General features: G+C 31.5%; 3 protein-coding genes across 3 annotated transcripts; 1 reads left to right on the top strand and 2 right to left on the bottom strand.

Moving 5' to 3' along the window:
- Positions 1-7,878: 7,878 nt before the first annotated feature.
- On the bottom strand, positions 7,879-12,607 carry LOC120633184. Its single transcript, XM_039903315.1, has one exon. It carries the CDS (start codon positions 12,261-12,263, stop codon positions 10,977-10,979), a length of 1,287 nt encoding a protein of 428 aa, XP_039759249.1. The 5' UTR covers positions 12,264-12,607; the 3' UTR covers positions 7,879-10,976.
- Positions 12,608-13,793: 1,186 nt separating this feature from the next.
- Positions 13,794-18,109, bottom strand: LOC120633187 (glutathione S-transferase 1-like). The gene is made up of 6 exons (XM_039903321.1): positions 17,964-18,109; positions 16,970-17,108; positions 16,197-16,255; positions 14,659-14,800; positions 14,307-14,500; positions 13,794-13,896 (listed from the first exon to the last, which is right to left on the bottom strand). The coding sequence occupies exons 1-6, from the start codon at positions 18,002-18,004 to the stop codon at positions 13,794-13,796; spliced, it is 678 nt and encodes a 225-aa protein (XP_039759255.1). The 5' UTR covers positions 18,005-18,109.
- A 1,163-nt stretch (positions 18,110-19,272) lies between these two features.
- LOC120633480 (glutathione S-transferase E14-like) lies at positions 19,273-21,421 on the top strand. Its single transcript, XM_039903691.1, has 5 exons — positions 19,273-19,427; positions 19,601-19,754; positions 19,958-20,155; positions 20,577-20,693; positions 21,224-21,421. Exons 1-5 carry the CDS (start codon positions 19,351-19,353, stop codon positions 21,419-21,421), a joined length of 744 nt encoding a protein of 247 aa, XP_039759625.1. The 5' UTR covers positions 19,273-19,350.
- The last annotated feature ends 477 nt before the right edge of the window (positions 21,422-21,898 follow it).

Here is a 21,898-nt window from a genome sequence, read left to right as displayed (position 1 = left end):
AAATAATATATGTAGGTAAATAATGTATGTAATTATATAATGTATGTAAGTAAATAATGTACATATGTAGGTTAATAATGAATGAAAGTAACTAATGGACGTAAGTAAATAATTTACGTAAGTAAATAATGTACGTAAGTAAATAATAAACATGTGTAAATAATGTGCGCAAGTAAATAATCTACGAAGTAAATAATGTACGTTAGTAACAAATGTTAGTATGAAACAATGTACGTAAGTTAATAATGTATATAAGTAAATTATGTATGTAAGTAAATAATGTATCGAAGTAAATAATGTATTTAAGTAAATAATCTGTATAAGCAAATAATGTATGTAAGTATATATTGTATGTTAGTAAATAATGTACGTAAGTGAATAATGTAATTAAGTAAATAGTGTATGTAAGTAAATAATGTACCGAAGTAAATAATGTATTTCAGTAAATGATGTACGTAAGCAAATAATGTACGTAAGTAAATAATGTACGTAAGTAAATAATATATATTAGTAAATAATGTATATAAGTAAATAATGTATGTAAGTAAATAATGTATGTTATTAAATAATGTACGAAATTAAATAATGTACCGAAGTAAATAATGTATTTGAGCAAATAATGTACGTAAGTAAATAATGTATGTAAGTAAATAATGTACGTTAATAAATAATGAACGTTAGTAAATAATGTATGGAAGTAAATAATTTACGTAAGTAAATAATGTATGTAACGAAATTATGTACATAAGTAAATAATGTACGTAACTACATAGTGTACGTTAGTTAATAATGTACGTAAGTAAACAATGTATGTATGTAAATAATGTAGGTAAGTAAATAATGTATGTATGTAAATAATGTACGTAAGTACATAATGAATGTAAGCAAATAATGTATGTAAGTAAATAATGTACGTAAGTAAATAAGTAAATAATAAACATGTGTAAATAATGTGCGTAAGTAAATAATCTACGAAGTAAATAATGTAAATAAGTACAAAATGTATGTAAGTAAATAATGTACGTTAGTAACAAATGTTAGTATGAAATAATGTACGTAAGTAAATAAAGTACGTAAGTAAATAATGTTTGTAAGCAAACAATGTACATATGTAAGTAAATAATGTACGTAAGAAAATAATGAATGTAAGTAAATAACGAACGTAAGTAAATAATGTACGTAAGTAAATAATGCACGTTAGTAAATAATGTATCGAAGTAAATAATGTATTTAAGTATATAATTTACGTAAGTAAATAATGTATGCAAGAAAACTATTTACGTAAGTAAATAATATATGTAGGTAAATAATGTATGTAATTATATAATGTATGTAAGTAAATAATGTACATATGTAGGTTAATAATGAATGAAAGTAACTAATGGACGTAAGTAAATAATATACGTAAGTAAATAATGTACATATGTAGGTAAATAATGTCAATGAGTAAATAATGTACGTAAGTAAATAATGGACATAAGTAAATAATGTACGTTAATAAATAATGAACGTAAGTAAATAATGTACGTAAGTAAATAATGTATGCAAGTAAATAATTTACGTAAGTAAATAATATATGTAGGTAAATAATGTATGTAAGTAAATAATGTACATATGTAGGTAAATAATGAATGAAAGTAACTAATGTACGTAAGTAAATAATATACGTAAGTAAACAATTTACGCAAGTCAATAATAAATGTAAGTAAATAATCTATAAAAAACTAATGTAAATAAGTAAATAATGCACGTAAGTAAATAATGTATCGAAGTAAATATTGTATTTGAGTAAATAATGTATATAAGTAAATAATGTATGTAAGTAAATAATGTACGTAAGTAAATAATGTACATATGTAGGTAAATAATGTCAATGAGTAAATAATGTACATATGTAAGTAAATAATGTACGTAGGTAAATAATGAATGTAAGTAAATAATGTACGTAAGTAAATAATGTACGTAAGTAAATAATGCACGTAAGTAAATAATGTATCGAAGTAAATAATGTATTTAAGTATATAATTTACGTAAGTAAATACTGAATTTAAGTAAATAATGTACGTAAGTAAATAATGTACGTAAGTAAATAATGCACGTAAGTAAATAATGTACGTTAATAAATAATGAACGTAAGTAAATAATGTACGTAAGTAAATAATGTATGCAAGTAAATAATTTACATAAGTAAATAATATATGTAGGTAAATAATGTACGAAAGTAAATAATGTACGTAAGTAAATAATGTACATATGTAGGTAAATAATGTCAATGAGTAAATAATGTACGTAAGTAAATAATGTACATATGTAAGTAAATAATGTACGTAGGTAAATTATGAATGTAAGTAAATAATATACGTAAGTGAATAATGTACGTAAGTAAATAATGCACGTAAGTAAATAATGTATCGAAGTAAATATTATATCTAAGTATATAATTTACGTAAGTAAATAATGAATGCAAGTAAATAATTTACGTAATTAAATAATATATGTAGGTAAATAATGTATGTAATTAAATAATGTATGTAAGTAAATAATGTACATATGTAGGTAAATAATGAATGAAAGTAACTAATGTACGTAAGTAAATAATATACGTAAGTAAATAATGTAAGCAAGTCAATAATAAATGTAAGTAAATAATCTATAAAAAAATAATGTAAAAAAGTAAATAATGTATGTAAGTAAATAATGTATATAAGTTAATAATATATGTAAGAAAATAATGTACGTAAGTAAATAATGTACGTTTATCCACAATGAACGTAAGTAAATAATCTATGAAGTAAATAAGTAAATAATGTATGTCAGTAACTAATGTACTTAAGTAAATACTATATGTAAGTAAATAATGTTCGCAAGTTAATAATTAATGTTAATAAATAATCTAAGGAGTAAATAATATAAATAAGTAAATAATGTATGTAAGTAAATAATGTACGTAAGTAAATAATACACGTAAGAAAAAAATGTATGTAAGTAACTAATGTGCGTAAGTAAATAATGTATGTAAATAATTAATGTACGTAAGTAAATAATGAATGTAAGTAAATAATGTATGTAAGTAAATAATGTATGTAAGTAAATAATGTACGTAAGTAAATAATGTATGTAAGTAAATAATGTATGTAAGTAAATAATGTACGTAAGTAAATAATGTATGTAAGTAAATAATGTGCGTAAGTAAATAATGTGCTAAAGTAAATAAGTAAATAATGTACATGTGTAAATTATGTGCGTAAGTAAATAATCTATGAAGTAAATAATGTAAATAATTACAAAATGTATGTAAATAAATAATGTACGTTAGTAACAAATGTTAGTAAGTAAATAATGTACGTAATTTAATAATGTATGTAAGTAAATAATTGACGTAAGTAAATAACGTACATATGTAGGTAAATAATGTATGTAAGTAAATAATGTGCGTAAGTAAATAATGTGCGAAAGTAAATAAGTAAATAATGTACATGTGTAAATTATGTGCGTAAGTAAATAATCTATGAAGTAAATAATGTAAATAATTACAAAATGTATGTAAATAAATAATGTACGTTAGTAACAAATGTTAGTAAGTAAATAATGTACGTAATTTAATAATGTATGTAAGTAAATAATTTACGTAAGTAAATAACGTACATATGTAAGTAAATAATGTATGTAAGTAAATAATGTATGTAAGTAAATAATGTATGTAAGTAAATAATGTACGTAAGTAAATAATGTATGTAAGTAAATAATGTGCGTAAGTAAATAATGTGCGACAGTAAATAAGTAAATAATGTACATGTGTAAATTATGTGCGTAAGTAAATAATCTATGAAGTAAATAATGTAAATAATTACAAAATGTATGTAAATAAATAATGTACGTTAGTAACAAATGTTAGTAAGTAAATAATGTACGTAATTTAATAATGTATGTAAGTAAATAATTTACGTAAGTAAATAACGTACATATGTAGGTAAATAATGTATGTAAGTAACTAGTGTACGTAAGTTAATAATATGAGTCCTGATATCTTAGATAAATTTGAGGTTATGTGTTCTACGTGTTCGGGAAACTTAGTGCAGAAATTATAACACCTAGATCCTTTATGAACGTGACTTCTTTAAGGGTAATATTATTAATGTTATAGACACAACTGAACGATGTTTTTTTCCTGGTGAACTTTATATGAAATCATTTTTCTATATTCAAGAACATGCCATTTCTAAGGCACCATGAATAAACGTTATCAATATCATTTTGCAAAATGTCTACATCAGCTTGGCTATTTACTGTTTTATAAATTTTCATGTCATCTGCAAACATTTTAAATTTTGAATTCAAATATAATAATGAATGTAAGTAAATAATGTACCGAAATAAATAATGTACGTAAGTAAATAATGTACATGTGTAAATAATGAACGTAAGTAAATAATGTGCGTAAGTAAATAATCTATGTAAATAATGTAAATAAGTACAAAATGTTTGTAAGTAAATAATGAACGTAAGTAGCAAATGTTAGTAAGTAAATAATGTACGTAAGTAAATAATGTATAAAAGTAAAATATGTTAATAAGTAAATAATTTAAAGAATTTTAATTATGTTATATAGTGTTAGTATTGTACTATCAGAAAATAAAGAGTTCTAAACTCAGGGATGTTAAGGGTTGCAAAAAAAAGTTATATTTTTTAATTTTTTCGTAATTAAAATATTGACATATGATATGCAGTCTCCAATTAGTGTTCTAGGCTGGTTTTTAATAATGTTATACTTAATGTTAGTAGTGATCTATCTGAAACTTAACAGTTCTAGGCTGAGGGATGTTCAGGGTCAGCAAAATAAATTTTACGTTATGTAGGTGATTCTTTCGATATTAAAATGTTGAAATGTGATATGCAGTCTAAAGTATGAGTGGTCTAGGTTTGGCTTTTATTTATATGATAGTGTTAGCATTCTTCTTCTCGCTGGGCAGTTTCCGCACGTAAGCGCTTCGCTTGTTGTACGTAGAAATTTCTCACTGTTGCTCGCTAATCCAGCCATCCAAGCTTATTCCAGAATCCCAGCATACCGCCCAGGTTGCTGAGGACTTCTGGGATAGTGGCTGGTGATCCCAGGTAGATCTTGCGTTGCTCTGTCACGCCCGTGGACTCCAGCATCACGTGCGTAGGTGTTTCATTTGCTTCCACATGCTCTGCAAAGAGGGCTGTCGGTGACACCTACAATGGAAAGATGTCTGTTTAAGGAGCTATGCCCTGTTATGAGTCCCACCACCTTCCTAAGTTTGCTTCTATCCAGGCGGAGTAGTTTGATAGTTAGATGTTGGTTTAGGTTAGGGAAAGCTACTTTGGTTTGTTTACAATCTGTTGCATTGGCCCAAAGTTGGGAATGCTCCCTTTGTGTTTGTTCATGTAACCATGTTTTGTACTCGAAGAAGAAGAAGAAGTGTTAGCATTGTTATATCAAAAACTAAAAAGTTCTTAGCCCTTAAATGTGAAGGGTTTATAAAAATAAATAATTTTTTACCTTCTGTTGTAGTGGCTCTGTATATTGTTTTCTAAGGCACTTTAATATTTTTTATTATAGTCTGGTCTGTGAGAAACCGAACAGTTCCGAGCGGCTACGGGTCTAGAGAATTTTTTATCCAAAGGTCTCTGCTAACTTCACCAACACTAGGCGTTCAGGTTCGATGGATAAAAAGTTAATCTACGTCAGTGAAGCCAAAACGGACAATATTTGTGAACAAAAGCAATTTTACCTACATATGTTCTTCAGACTGCAATTTATAGCGGACTCCGACACATCCGTGTTAATGTTTTTGTTTTGTTCGCCACAAGTTCCATTCGTTACTTATAGTTATTTTTAAATTTTTATCAATCCCACTAAAAATATACATAAACTATTTATTTTTTCATAGTTTAAAAAAAACACTAAAAGTATTTTTTAAAAACCACTCTTGCGCAAGCAACCGCTCAGGGCCACAAAGTTTCCTAGGAACCTATTCACAATACTATAGTTGAAAGGACGGGGAGTAACATAGGACACTTATTATCCTGTCTAGGCTGTAGTCTACCAATACGTTGGCTGAGAAGGATTGGTAGACATTGCACGCTTTTGAGAACAAAATTTTCTTTATTTAAGTAGGCCCATAGATGGCATTTTTGATGCGTACCTTCATGAGGAATGCGTACGTGTAAGATGATGGCAACAACCATACTCGTAAACTTAAAACTAAAGCTACGAGGGTTCCAAACGCGCCCTAGTCTAAGAAGCCAACAACAAACTTAGCCGGGTATTCTTTTTTATCATCATCTCTCATTGTCATTTAAAATTGTGAGAGCAGCCTGATTAGAAAAATAATTCACACGCAAGCTTTTTTATTCAATACGTAGTCCTTTATACTATAATAGGAATTTTCTATAAGCTTTCAAAGAACTCTCAGGCATGCAGGTTTCCTCACGATGCCGGTTTCCTTAACAGTTAGATCAAGTTTAAAAGCAGATAATTCTAAAGTTTCAGGTGCGTGCCGAGAATCAAAGAAAAGGAGGACGAAGTCCCAACTAGAAGTTTACGTTGCTTCTGAATTAAAATAGGATATGGATATACCTACACAAAATTGCCGCCAAATTGTATACGTTGTTTAGTTATACTTTTCTTTTTGTTCCATGTACTTTTTGTGGTGTGTAATAAAAGTATATTCATTCATAATTGTACACAGTAAGTGCAGATAGTAGACGTACCTAATATCCCTTTATTCGGTACTGGGCCGCCCTACAATAATTGACTTTATACAGTCTTAAATCCTAACCGTCATCAATCCAATACCGGCCCACTATAGGGCCGAGGTCTCTCAGAATGAGAAGGGCTTAGACCCACCACACGGGCTAAATGCGTATTGGTAGACTTTTAACCCTTTTGAGATATCAAATTTATCCTTAACTCGTTGCGGCCTAGAAATAAAATGCAGCATGTCACGCTCTTATGCTACAGGTTTCTAGTAATCACTAGGATCGTTTACTATACCCATATAGATACACTAGCAGGTAAACTAAGCTCGGCTGCCTACGCCGTCAGGAAAATTAGACAGATTACTGACGTAGAAACAGCAAGACTTGTTTACTTTGCGTACTTTCATAGTGTGATGTCTTACGGGATCTTATTATGGGGCAAAGCTGCTGATATTGAAACTATATTCATATTGCAGAAAAGAGCTGTACGGTCAATATATAAACTTAAATCACGTGAATCCCTCCGTGAAAAATTTATAGAAATAGGTATACTTACGGTAGCCTCACAATATATTTATAACGATATAGTATTTGTGAGACAACATATTAGTCTTTATAAACAAAAAGTGGATATAAACAGTCGACTTACAAGGAATGGACATAAATTTGTGACATCTGCATATCGTCTGCGAAAGGTGCAGAAGTCATTTGTGGGATTGAGTATACGCTTTTATAATATGATTCCTAAGGTAATTTTGGACCTACCAAAGCATAAGTTTAAATGGTGGGAGGTTATTATACAATTGATGAGTTTCTTAATGACAAGGTTGCTTGGAAGCATCCGGCTCCGCTTTCATCTCTCACAAGATAGAAAAATGAATGTTAAAATGTAAAATGTAAATTATTGATGTTGGAAAAGAGCAACTGCTGAGTTTCTTGCCGACTGCTTCTCGGTAGAATCTGCCTTCCGAACCGGTGGTAGAGTCACTACACACGGACGGACTTGACGTTTCAAAAGTGCTATATTAGGCCTACTTGAAATATATGAATTTTGAATTTACTATTGTCCTAATTCTATGCTCTAAAGTAAGCAAAGGTAAGCTCAGGGAAGTAGGGCGTTAATAGGCAGAGTTTAATTATTAATAAAACTAAGTGTTGTATGTAATATAATCATTATTTATTTTTAATCAAATATTAAGTTAATCATCAATAGTCGAGTTTGGTTCGGTTTCATTAAGGCACGCTTAAGGCCGTACATTGCAATTAAAGCTAATCGTTACTTACAGTAATCATTCTTATTTATTACTCTTGTAAAATGAATGTTTATAACTACCCATTTTGCAGTCAGACATATGATTAAAAGCAACCATAAAAAACTTGTTCACTCGTATCATCTAACGCACTATCGGAACTTTCAAGATGAAAACAAAACGCACAAAAGTTGAAACGAGCGAGTGGAAGCGAGAGAGTTATGAGGTAATAACACCATAAATTAAACGAAATTATGCTTGTTACTGCATAAAGTTTAACTTTCTTTATTAATTATTCATTATTATAATATACGTACAATTTAGGTGCTTCGCTTGTAGGATTATTTCATGACGCCTCGCTGTTTTTTATTTACTCTTTGATTTGGCTGCTCCGAACCGTCCGATAGACGCAGCATCAAAAACAAATTGCAGATTACTTTGGCATCCGCTGGCGTTTCTTTTCATACCTTCAGTTTTTATAGCGGATAATACTAAAAGGCTATGCGGTTTTTGTTACTATAGTGCGTTTGTTTTTGCGGTTAGCAAGGTGGATGTTGCGGTAAAGGACTAGGGTTACATGTAACACTACGGTCCCCGCATGCTGGGGTTCTAACTGACGACCGGCCACCGCACTGGTTACATACTGGTTATGAGTTACAAAAAAAAACCAATGTATTAAATCATGCGCACCCCACGAAAATTATGTCTACCTATTATCTCGCCGCACCCGTTCTAGCCCTACAGATGATAATTTTCAATCATATTTTTCAATCGAGGTTTAAACTGTACTTACGTATAAGTTTATAACATTAGTTTTATATTCATTCATTTTACAATAAAAAAGTTATATAAAAAAAACCTTACAAAAAAAATAACATCACATTAAAACAAATGCGAACATTCGACCGATATTCAGACCGACAGTGACGATCAGTTTTTTAATTGATCGATTTTTATGGCAGTTTGCAGATAACTCTTAGGTATATTATTATACTTACTATACCGTGAGAAAAGTACGTCACAAAATTCGCATAAGTTCAGAGACTTTAAATATAATGAGATTTCTAAGTTAAAAATTTTAGAGAGCCGCATAATAATGAGGTAAAAAATATTAATCTACAATAAAGTAGAAAAAAGAGCACCAGATAATTAAACAATTTACTAACAGTACTATTTTATTTTTTTTTTTGATTAGTAGAGTATAAGTAAACAAAACGTTTTCAGTTTGAAATAATTTGTGTTATAAAAGGTTAACTTATAATGTTTATCAGTCTTAATTAAAATTTGAATATTAAGTACAATAATCAATTTTATGCCAAAATTACCACAAAACTTATAATTAATTTCTTTAATTGAACATTTTTTCTTCTTCTGCTTGCCCTTCTCAGGCAAACAAACAAAATCTTCTAAGTTACACAACACCTTGAAGCCTTTCATTTTAGAAAATAATAGCTTTGTGCTGTAATTTTCTTATTTATTTATTTTTTATGAGAGATTTTAAATTTAAAAACGAGTGAGATTCACAAAAGAGTAAAATATTCATTAATTTGAAATACTTCAAAGTTTAAAGACCTGTTTAATTAGGTATGCCATAAAAACAAAGATTAATCAGAAATACAATTAAGTAATTACATACAAATTACCCATTTCCATAAAAGATCAAACATCATAAAAAGAGCTCTGTATTGAGATCAAAGAGAGAAACAAAGAAAATAATAGAGAAATCACACAAATCTGGAATGTAAAATATTATGATTTCTTAAAACTAAATGCTGGCGCTCAGGCCTAAACAAAAGTTACAAACCGATAATTATGGGCCTTTTGATAGTCCCAAACTATACATATTGATATTGAATTAAGGTCAGTTCAAAGTAATAATCCTTAAGAACAGCATATTCACTTTAAAATTAACAAAGGGTGAACAACACCCATGCCCTGGCATTTTTTTTTTAAATAAATTTTTTTTTAAATATTTTTTTTTTAATAATTGTTTTCTGGCCATTATTAATACAGTATGGGTCTATCAAGAAACACTTATTGGTTTTTATCTGCAGGTACAACAAAGTAAATAAGGAATAAATAAATTCTTAAGAACTAAATGAAAAAAATATTCAAGTTACAATTCACCAATTCACTTGTTCACCAACCTTTATCGATATTGAAATATGTCACTTTTTTCCAATATTACTGTTAGTTATAAAAGACAGGATTACATATTATGGTATTCAACTAGTACTAATAAAAATGAAAATACTGGATAGTTTAACATATTAAAAAGTGTAAAAATTAGACAAGTTACAAACTATATTAGTAAACAATATATAATGTACCTCAAAAAACAAGTTTTTTTTTCCGTTTTTGTTAACACCGTTTTTAGTACTAAAGTCTTAGTTGCACCCTGTAGCTAAATGACTATATAATAACATATATAATATATCATTCTAAATGGCTATAAAAAGCCTTTCTATTATATAAATGTAGAAATAGAATGTCATTGAACTTTCATCATTAATTGACCATTAAATGTTTATGATTGTAGAAAAATGATCTTCTTGTATTCCAATAGAAAGCAAGGGAAATTAAACTTAATTACAAAATAATATGATTTGTTTTCTATTAGCAGGCTCCCTGTGTTTATTCTAATGCTGTTTCTAAGAATAACTGTAGCATTGCCAAGTGAGTAATGACTACTTAACTGTATATGTTCCACTGGACAAGGGATGATCTGTAATTTTGTTGTTGCTGAATGCATACTCATGAATTGTTAACATTCCCTATTCTAATTAACTGAAGATTTCTGAAAGGTGCTGAGCTCTAAACTCTCCTACAAAAATGGGCAGTTTCTGTGCATTTTTACTAAAAAATGGAATAGAGATGGTTTATACTCTAGTTATCTTAAAAGGTATCTTTTTTTGTTATATGAGTTTGTCTAATAAACCTGGCACAAAGGTTTTTATTTTATGGAGTGAACAAAACACTGCTCTATTCTCTGAAAATACACTATTATTGTATCTTGCATCCCCTTCTTTTCTTCTGCATATCAGCTTGCTTACTCTTTTTTTTTGCAAGCCCTTCAGCTGTTATGTCCGATATTACTGACAGCCTTTTGGATGGGTCAGGCCGGTCGAAACCCTGTTGCTGTGGCATGGAATGATCAGGTGGGTAGGTTGAGCTGTATAGATTATTATTTTCACTGATACTATGTTGCAATGAAGTGTTTGGACTATTTGGACTGTCTGACAGTATGTTATCAGTAGGATAATGTGATGCAGGTCTAATACTTACTGGATCAGGGAATCTTGGTTTCTTCCCAGTTGACGGTGGAGGCGGAGGGTGTCTATGGTGCATCGAACTATTTGATTTATCTGTATCAAACGACTTTGAGTGCTTATGCGTTATATTTAAATTGGAACTTGATGTACTAGCTTCTTGAGTGTAATATTGTTTGGATATTTCTTTGGATAGCAATGCACTGTCTTTTGACTGAATATGCTCACGCTCAAATGGTTCAACATAATTCAAGTCGGAGTCAACTGATTTACAAAGCCGTAGTCCATTTTCTCGAACTCCCATTCCTTCCCTAATCATGTCTCTTGGGTTGCTGTAAGCATCACATAGCGTAGCCTGCGGAGGCTCTGGCAAAGGCATTTGCTGCAATCTTTGTTGCTTTTTTAGTAGTGCCTTTTGTTTTGCCTTCTCCTTTGCCCGTTGCAGTTTCTTGTACTCTCTTTGCTGGAGCAGTCTAGCCAGTTCCCCATCTTGAGCTTCTACAGCACATTTCATATCAGCAAGTAATTCATCTTGGCCCTGGCTGAGTGCTCTTGCCAATCTTGCATCCCTTTCTTCCATTTCTAAACGGAACCTCATCTCTTCAATCTCAGCTGCAGATAAGCCAAGTTCTTCTGGGTCAATGTCTGGAGGCGGGAGTGCTTTGGAAGAGCACGGTTGAGGTATTGGAGGGGTTGCTTCTGGATTTTGTTTGGAACGTTGTCTACGAAGGTTTATCTCGGCCATTTCTCTCGCCATCTCCGCGTCGATGTCCGCCTGTCTCCGGCGGGCGAGCTCTCGCAACCGAACCTCATGTTCTATGTCTCTTTGCTCGTTTAGCGCCAAAGGGAAGTCTTCCCGGATCTGTTGGTTGCGGTACCTGTTCTCGCAGAGATGCGACGAGATCTCCCGGTCCTGCAAATGATGCGCAAGGGCGCCGTCGGTCCGCACTAGCCACTGCTCCCGCAAGTCGGTCACATGCCCGATTTTGGGCATTGTATCACTCGGTTTTACACGCGACATTGATATTTTATATCATCGTTTATTACACAGGCATTTAAAATAAATGGAGCTTAACGCGAGCTGCGTCAGAACGAGATAATCACTAAAATTCTCGATGAAACACAGTAACACTGGTGTTATCAACGTACACCTTTCACAATAACTAGAAAACTTTCTTCGCAGCACGTGAGAACAAGCATGCACTTTTTATAATTCACAGCGATCTATCTGTGTGTGAACAATAGCTTTGATAATCTACATAATTAATTACTGAACTTGCACCTTACTACGCCACTCGTAGGTACCATCACAAATTCATATCCCTCCTCCTCACAACAAATTCAAGAATTCCAATTAGTTGACATCAATGGTCGTGACAGGTGAATTCCTGAGAGGGATGTACTATGTTATGCCATGTCTGACGAATTCAAATCGATTAGAAATCGATTTTTACAAAAGTTGTATTTTGTCTCACTATTATTTAAATAAATAAATAAATATTTTTTTTCCTAAAATAAAACAAAGGTTTTTGGAAAAAGCAAAGTATAAATACTAATATTACGTTATCTGTCTGTGGTTATGACTGTAACAATGCGTGACAATACAGACCTAGTACAGAACGCTAACAATACGACTACAAAACAAATCTAGTAGGTCACAGTTATAGGTACCTAGTAAAATAATTGTCAGTCCTAAAACATCGCTATCCTTTTTCGCTGGAAATATTGTCAAACAATACCTAAATCTACGATGAGAGAGAAGGTTTTAGAGCATGGTCCCACCAGAATAATCCTATGTGGGTTAGGTTAGGTTAGCAGACTGTCTCCATATCCAGTAAGCTGGTAGTCTTAATTTTATATTTATTATGCTGGTTGACAGTCGTTAACCAGTATAAAAAAATAAAAACTTAAGTATTCCACAGTGGCTCTCAAATAATATGGGTCGAGTGTAGTATTAGCTTATCGCTAATGCCTGTTATATATTAAACTCATGTGAGTTTCATGATGCGAAGAATAATAATTTTAGTAGTTTGTTTAATTTTAGTTAAAACCATTTCGGTAGTATTTCAGTTTTTAGCGCCCAGACAGACAGACGCAGCGGGGGACTCAGTTTTATAATATATAAAGATTATATTATTGTTTTAATCTCGCTCTTATTGCATTTTTTTAATCTACATATAATCAGAAAGCACTGTGATCGTCATGATAATTGATATTGAGTGTTTAACGGCCTTTTCAAAGGTTTTGACATTTTATGGTATAATAATAAAACGTACTTGTGTTAGAACTTGTCTTACAGGTAAGTTGGTTTAATCATCAATAAACACATTCGTTTACCATAAATAATTTTATTTCCAAAATTAAGTTTCAGCTAATCTGCCTCCTGTTGAGCGTCTCATCAAAGAAGATCGTGGGCATTTCTTCAATTCCTTTGAGTCTACGACATTACCATTATCTGAGGGAGATATAAAAATATGTTTTAAATGATATCTATCAAGTAATTCATGAAAAAATATAAAACAACTCATTGAAATGTTTGGGACTCCTATTACTAACCAATTCTTTTAGTGAATTCATTAAGACCTTTGAGATTTCCGGTGGTATAAAATGGTTCCTTAGACATCCGATACATCCAGCTTAAAAGTACAGGATACCTAAAATGAGAATGAACGTAAGCATAACGACCACAAAGCATTAGCATTTGGATATGTTTTGTTATATTTGCTGGTAATTTAACAAGCATCATAACTGTTGGCCAGTTTTATACTAAAAACGAGGAATATTAGGTAAAAATGTATCCAAAACAAAGATTGTAGGAATCTGTTTAAGGTTCTGTTTCGATAAAGTCATGTTTTTTTCTAATTTGCAAAAATAATTTGACCTGTATTGAAAGTTATGAGTGCCACCTACTACATATAGCTAGAAATAAAATTTTTGGACTTAACCTAGAGATTTTCGTAAAGTATTACTTGTATATTAAAATTAATAATGTCCCTGAGTTAAAAATTAACTAGGCTCGTTCTATCTTTAGTATATATTAAAAGTTGTAACAAAATAAAAATACTTGTCTTTATCCACCGGCACCAATACGTTTAATGTGCTGACGGTAGCCATAATAGCGATATCTCCAAGGGTCATGTGGGAACCGCTGAACCAGGGTCGTCCTTTTAACATAGTTTCAAGTTCATAGTATGCATATTCAACATCTTTTATTTGTTGTGGCATTACGAAACGGCAGCTTTCGTATAATATAGGATACTGAAAACAATAAAAGTACTGAATACTCTACCAAAATATTTTGAATCAACTCTCAAATAGAAGCCGACCATGATATGTATTATGATAAATTAATAGTCAAAGTAAACCTTTAGCAGTGCGCGTAAAAGTAAAGCTATAGAAACACTTCAATTACTCACAGCACAAGCGCGATAATGTGGGTAAAGTATCCCACCATCATAGTGCAACAGTTGATCAACTATCGCGCGACCAGCCGGATCGGAAGGTAGAAATTTTTCATCCTCACAATAACGAGAAGCTATGTACGTGTTTATTGCGTGACTAGAATGAAAGATGAATATTATAAATATATAGTATAGTAAATTGTATAAGGCTGATGATAGAATAGAATAGAATAGAAAAACTTTATTGCAACACAACAAAAAAAGGAAAATACAAGGAAAACAGTAATAGTACTTAGTGCTAGGGTGCAAAGGCGGCCTTATCACTAAAAGTGATCTTTTAAAGGCAACCTGAGCGTACGAAGCCGATAAAAGAGTGGAAAATGGATGGTGCATAAAGTAAGGTACAAAAAAAAAACAAGAAAAAAAAAAAAAAAAGAAATGTAATATAAACTTACATGAACATACATACTACATTTACATATTAACTACACAAATACCAACATAAATTTATATATACTATGATAGATATATGTGATATATATTTATGCTATTATAAACTTACATACTACTCAATTACATAGATAAGTAATAATTCTTTAAGCGATGTTTAAACAGGTGAATGGTTTCGGAATGACGTATTTCCCAGGGGAGCGAGTTCCACAGTGTTACAGCTTTAACAGTGAATGACTCGTTATAGCGCTGAGAGCGAGATAAGGGAATCTCAAGCTTGTTGTCATTCGCTGACCGGAGACTGACAAGATGCTGAGAGAAGGAAAAACGCTCTTTAAGGTAAAGCGGAGAGATAGGACTATATAGAAGAGAATAAAGTAAAGTAAGAATATGGATATTTCGCCTATCATTAACAGTTACCCACTTGAGTTGCTGACGGTAATGAGTAATTTGGTCAAATTTCTTAAGCCCAAAGATAAATCTTATGATTAGATTTTGGAGCCGCTCAAGTTTATTAAGAAGGTACTGGGGTATATCAGAATAACACGTGTCTGCGTAGTCCACTATAGGAAGTAAAAGAGAGTGGGCCAGACAAATTTTGGTACGAATAGGTAAAAAGTATTTCCACCTTTTAAGCCTACCAATTACAGCGTAGATCTTGCGACTAAGCTCGGATATTTGAGGACCCCACGAAAGCGTATTATCCATGATAATACCCAAGTTTTTAACAGAACTGCTGAACTCAAGTATAGCGCCATCAAAGACTACAGAAGGAAGAGACGAGAAGCTAACTTTAGAGATTTGCTGCCGGCTGCCGATTAAGATGACCTGGGATTTACTAGCATTTATAGACAACCCACTCGATTTACTCCATGAACTAATTAAGTTCAGATGATATCTGATGATTGCTAATAAATAATTATTTAAAACAAGTAGGAATTTAACAGCGTGGGTACGGTAAAATTTAAACAAAATTGTATATGGGAAATAGTAACAAAGTAAAATGTTAATGCTACAAAACATATTCTATCTGCTGTTTCGGTAAATTGTAGTAATTTTACAAAGTTTATTTATTTGTATAAAAATAATAATATTTAATCTACCTATCGCATAATATTAACTCTCTGTCCTTAAGAATAGGTAAAGTTTGCTGTGGATTCAACTGAAACAAAAATTCAAAATATTATTGTTTTAATCACAGGTTTTGATTCTTGGTTTATTGGGAATTGTACTAAAACCTGCAGAAAACAATAGAGAGTCAACTTTTGATGGATGTTCGTAAAGAAGGAATCCATTTCCGCCACAAAGAAATAAGTAAAGAATAATTTTGGATCGTATTTGCCGAGACAATGATAATAATAATAATAATAATAAATAAATATACTACGACAATACACACATCGCCATCTAGCCCCAAAGTAAGCGTAGCTTGTGTTATGGGTACTAAGATGACTGATGAATAATTATATGAATAACATACATAAATACTTATAATATATAGATAAACACCCAGACACTGAAAAACATTTATGTTCATCACACAAACATTGTCCAGTTGTGGGAATCGAACCCACGGCCTTGGCAATGATGCAACTGGTTAGAGGATTAAAGGCGATGAACCGGACTAAGCTTTTTTAATACCCTTTTTATTAATTCCTTAAGCTCTTGACTGCTTCTTACCTGGTAAGCGATGATGCAGTCTAAGATGGTAGCGGGCTAACCTGTAAGGGATTTAGCAAAAATTGCAGTTTATGCTAAACCCACGCTCCCAATCGGCTTGTACGCAACATTGTACCGCAACCTTCTACCCAAATCATTTTTTATAATAAGAAAACTCTGCAATTTCTATTCGTGTATTTCGTGTAAAGTTACGTACCGCAATAAGGTCGGGTGTTCGATGTTCAGCTTGGTCCATGTTGATATCGACTTCGCTGACGCTGATATTCATAGCGTCCAAACCCATCATGACGGCTCGGCACGCCGGACTTGGGTCTGACTTCCACAAAGTGCAGTGGCTTAATAGTAAATAAAAGTATGATTTAAAAATAATTTTAACTGACTTTTAAATGATCATCATCATATCAATCTTTTACCGGTCCACTAGAAACTCATATAACTTAGGAAAGTATGAGGTGGGAGCTGGGATTTGAAGTCGACCGCCCTGAAAGTGAAGTTAAAGTACTATCCACTGGGATATTACCGCTTGTTAAATATTCGTAGAAAATACAAGACCTCTGAACCCTTAATACAAAGAAAGCCAAGAAAAAGATTAAATATATTACTCTCGAGGATAAACAAACGATCTTAACACTTACTCGTACATGTTTAGACAAGCCCGCAGAAAAATCAATTATCTTTAGCTAATTTGTGGCTAGAAGATAGTTCACAACAATCAGATCCTCTGATTTGGGTCAGTCTATTAGCCAGTGAAGTGAGTAATAGTGGACTTATAAATGCCAGAATAAGAACCGATTTCAATGATCACGAGTGATTTATTATTGTCCGTTGAATTCCTCCATCGATTTGTAATGCGTTTTATCAGATTAACTTTATAAGACCAGCCCGATGGCATGTTGGCTATCGTATGAGGATGATGCACGGGAAACGGTTTAAGGTTAAGATTTGACACAAAAAATAAAGTTATCAATAAGTAATCTCTTTTTTTACTTTATAGGTTTTTTTGGTGATTTTACTTATTTAAAAAATATATGAAAACTTCGAATGTGACACCACATATTGACGAATAATTTCAACCAAAAGAAAATAAATGTTAAAATTAGTGTAAGATACTTAGTAAGTGAAACACAAAAAAAAATCACAAAAAATCAAATGTTTAGTTAACAAAAATGCTTCTACTAAAATTGACTCACAGTAACGATGTAGAGAGATTTTTACTTCCGACTTTTCCCATTGTTAGTGTATATTTCTAAAATTTAAATTGTTTTAAAGAGTCTCACTTAAACGTGTTAAATTAATAATTAACTTATATCGTCCATGATTTTGTGGAAGTAATAACAATTTTGCATCATCTTCATACAATGAAAAGACACTGAGAAGTGAAATTTGACAAATAGCATTTTAATTTACCGATTGTCATTTACTTCAGAGCAATTCTTTCTTTGAGTAGTTAAGACCAGTACTTTTAAGGTTGTCCCTACTAGTTTAAAAACTGAGTGTCGCAAACAAAGCAATTAAATAATACATACTATCTTGTCTCATATTACGCTCATCACCATCAATCAAGGGATAAGGCCGCCTTTGCGAATATATAATTATTTTCCTTTTGTTTTGTTTAGTTATTTTTTATGTGTGTGCAATAATTACTTCTATCTAATATGCTTAAACGATTAATTCTTGAAACTATAAGTCGCAGATTAGAAGATTTCTATATCTAACTGACCAGCCTACTACCCTTCTCGCTAACCGAGTCATTAACTGTTTTTCTGAATGTCTTGCTTTCCATCCTGCTATTATTACTCCATTAACTTTCAATCATTTCATTAACTGTTTTCCAACTTTGACTTACTAGTTAGTGCGATAAACATATTCAATCAGACTCTGACAACATCTAAGAAATCTACCAATCTCACGTTACCTTTACCAATACTTATCGTTTTTGACAAACTCCCTGCAGAAGCTGCTGATCAAAATTCAAAGTCGTATGTCATGAAAAGTTTTTAAAAACTTTATCCTGGTTTGTTCCGTTGGTAGGCTTCGGCCGTGGCTATAATTGGTAAACCATCGCTTTAAAATTGACAAATGATCGCTGGGTCCTTTTTACTGGAACGTGGTATAACAGAAAGCTACCACAAATAAGATGCTCTAGTCAGTAAATTCTTGCTTATTGTGCAATATGTTAACGGACGATATGATAACGGTGTAGTTCACTAACGTGTGCTTCTCATGTAACGTACGCATCAAAAGTACCACTTTTGGGCCTACTCGAATAAAGATATTTTTGACTTAGACAAGGTTCTCATATCAGACTTACGTAAGGACACTCGCATCAGGATTGCGACGAATTGCACCGTTTATGGACCCCTTTATTTTATAACAATAGACAAAAGCGTCTTCCACACTGTTCTACGGATCTGCCTTCGCCATTGATTTTATGGTGCAAAGTAATATTTGTTGTCTCTAGACAATACATAATTCAGTTCACCGGCAAATGGAATAAAATTGAATAAATTACAGGCACTCTGTTCGACAGTCATTTTTTGGTTCCGATCATAGAAACATTTTACTGGCTTTATTAAAATGTTGATGTTGCGTTTAATAAAAAGAAATATGATATGTAAGAATTTTTTGCGTTATTATCATGTCGGGAGTGTTGAGTAAGTTGTTTTAAATTTTATTTTTATTATTTGACTTGTTTTTAATAATAATAGCAGAAGTAAAGTACTGCATGAACTTATTACATATTTAGCATAGGTACCACTTAACCTACATTCTTCAAATTCTCTTTTAATTATAATACATAAATAAACTTAAACTTTTGTTGAAACAGGACACCAGATAAGGATATTCCAATTCTTTATGGTGATGAAATATCTCCGCCAGTAAGGTTTGTTACGATGACAGCCTCTTTTTTAGGAATCGATTTAGATTTTCGCAAAATCGATTTATTCAAAAATGAAAATAGAACCGAATCTTTTAAGAAGGTATATTACGTGATTATTTTATATTTAGTAAAACAATATTACAGACCCGACCTGTTATAGGTTAAATATTTATTAAAATACTTTTGTTTCATTTAAGATTTTTTTTTATGATAATTATTAATTTTACTCTACAGCAGCGCTAGAGATTACATCGTCTATTCTATAGTTTTAAAATCTGAAATGTGCTTTTTGCTTGATTGCAGATAAATCCCCTACAAAAAGTACCAGCAATGGTGCTTGGAGATGTTACGATATGCGATAGCCATGCTATTGCTGTTTATCTTTGCCAATATGGCAACGGTAGTAGTATCTACCCAGAGGAACCACTTCTCAGAGCTAAAATAAATGAAATATTATTTTTTAATTCTAGTACATTATTTCGGCTTGATAGTGAAATATTGGTAAGTTACAAATTTTGCCGATTTTACAGAACACACATTGCTTCCCATAAACTTCCTATTTATTAGATGTTGAGTATGTTGATTAAATTGTAGAATAATACAAGTTTGAGTTTTCAAGTAGGTATTAATAATGATTATCATACCCTAGTCGGTTTAATTAGGCATATAATTTGAAAAGTAGATAAATATTCCTAATTTGATACGAATATATAGGGAATTTATACGTAAAACTAGGTTTTACCTACGACTTTGTCCATGTATAATCTATCTCTATTCCAAACAATCAAATTGGCTGAGTAGTTTTTGCATGAAAGATTAACAAACGCACATTCTTCTATTCTTACAAACTTTCGCATTTATGGGTAAGTAGGATGGGATAGGATTTTGTTAATAAAAAAATAATTGTATATCTTGGTTTCAGTCGGGGTATTTTTCTCAACAATGGCCCGTAAATTACAAGAAAGTGGAAGAATGGCTAATGGCACTAGACTACTTAGAATATAAATTAGATAGGAATAATTGGTTGACCGGTAATAAGGTATCAGAACAAAATTTTCATTTATACTCAATTTTTCCTATTTTTTTTTACAAAGGGAACAAAAAATCACAATGAGTGTCAATAGTGTATCATGCATCAAGTACGGTACCTGGTATTTTACAGTGGAGGCGGTATAAGGCTCGCGAGCAGGAAGCGAGCGAGCGAGAGCACGCGATATATGTAATAAGCGATGTACCGTACTTGTTTATACGACGACATTCATCACACTTGCGAGGAAAAAAACATACTAAGCTTATAAATACGTTCTCAGAAAATAACTGACCATTTTATACCTGGTTACTTTAAAAATGATCCATTTTCATGCATATAACCATAGGGACATCATAAATATAACAATAATGCGTTAATTTTTAATAAAACAGGCCTGTCTGACTTCTTGGATTATGAGCCTTATATTTATGGCATAAGGTACACGTTACAAGCAAGTGTGATGAAAATGTCTGTTATGTTCTGTATTATGTAAAACCATATTATAAAATATTTCATAAATATTTTAATCTATTTTGTAGATGCAACTGTGTGATATTTGTGCTTTACCTGTGGTCTCGTCAATGTCACAAATAATACCACTAACGGAAAGACATCCAAAAGTAGGACAATGGATAAGAAAATTCGAAGATTATCCATTTTGTGAAATAAATAAAAGAGGTCTGGCTGCTTTAAGGAATTGCATTGATATAATTAAGACTGTGAGTGTGAATAGTTAACGTTAATATAATTTTATTGTTAATAAATTAAGAAATTAATTTTTAAAAGTATTTGTTTTATTTACGTATCAGAAGTTGATAAAGCTGAGATTTCTTATGTTAAAGCTGATGTTTTTGTGTTTTGTTTGAACGCGCTACTTCCTGGAATTACCTGTTGGATTTGTAACTCTCTTTTGCATTTGATAGCCCAATTATTGAGATTGAAAGAGGGTTATAGAATGTTTAACATCATCCTTCACATTATATGTCGAGCAACGGGTTATGTGATGCGGTGGGTCACAGAATCAAAGTTTCGGAAAAATAGAAAAATCACTTTCAAAAGGTGCATGTGAACAAGATAAGGGGAAACTGCCGAGTATTGTATATATATTTTTTTAGTTACTTTACGCATACGGTAAATAACTTTTCAAATATTTTTACTAGCCATAGTATACAAAAATATCAGGAAGTTATGTTTATGGCGGCAGTAAAGTAGTC

Source organism: Pararge aegeria, chromosome 21 (genome assembly GCF_905163445.1).
Source record: "Pararge aegeria chromosome 21, ilParAegt1.1, whole genome shotgun sequence".
In the NCBI taxonomy this organism is placed as follows: Eukaryota; Metazoa; Arthropoda; class Insecta; order Lepidoptera; family Nymphalidae; genus Pararge; species Pararge aegeria.
Note: the sequence above shows the minus strand (reverse complement) of the source record. Positions and strands in the feature narration are given on the sequence as shown.

Coding starts and splice junctions, on each gene's coding strand:
- LOC120633184 (XM_039903315.1), bottom strand. CDS start 12,263: ATGTCGCGTGTAAAACCGAGTGATACAATGCCCAAAATCGGGCATGTG.
- LOC120633480 (XM_039903691.1), top strand. CDS start 19,351: ATGTTGATGTTGCGTTTAATAAAAAGAAATATGATATGTAAGAATTTT. Junction 19,428..19,600: donor TATCATGTCGGGAGTGTTGA/GTAAGTTGTTTT, acceptor TTGTTGAAACAG/GACACCAGATAAGGATATTC. Junction 20,156..20,576: donor GGCTTGATAGTGAAATATTG/GTAAGTTACAAA, acceptor TCTTGGTTTCAG/TCGGGGTATTTTTCTCAACA.
- LOC120633187 (XM_039903321.1), bottom strand. CDS start 18,004: ATGGGAAAAGTCGGAAGTAAAAATCTCTCTACATCGTTACT. Junction 14,801..16,196: donor GAGTTAATATTATGCGATAG/GTAGATTAAATA, acceptor CTTTCATTCTAG/TCACGCAATAAACACGTACA. Junction 13,897..14,306: donor GTGCCGGTGGATAAAGACAA/GTATTTTTATTT, acceptor TTCTCATTTTAG/GTATCCTGTACTTTTAAGCT.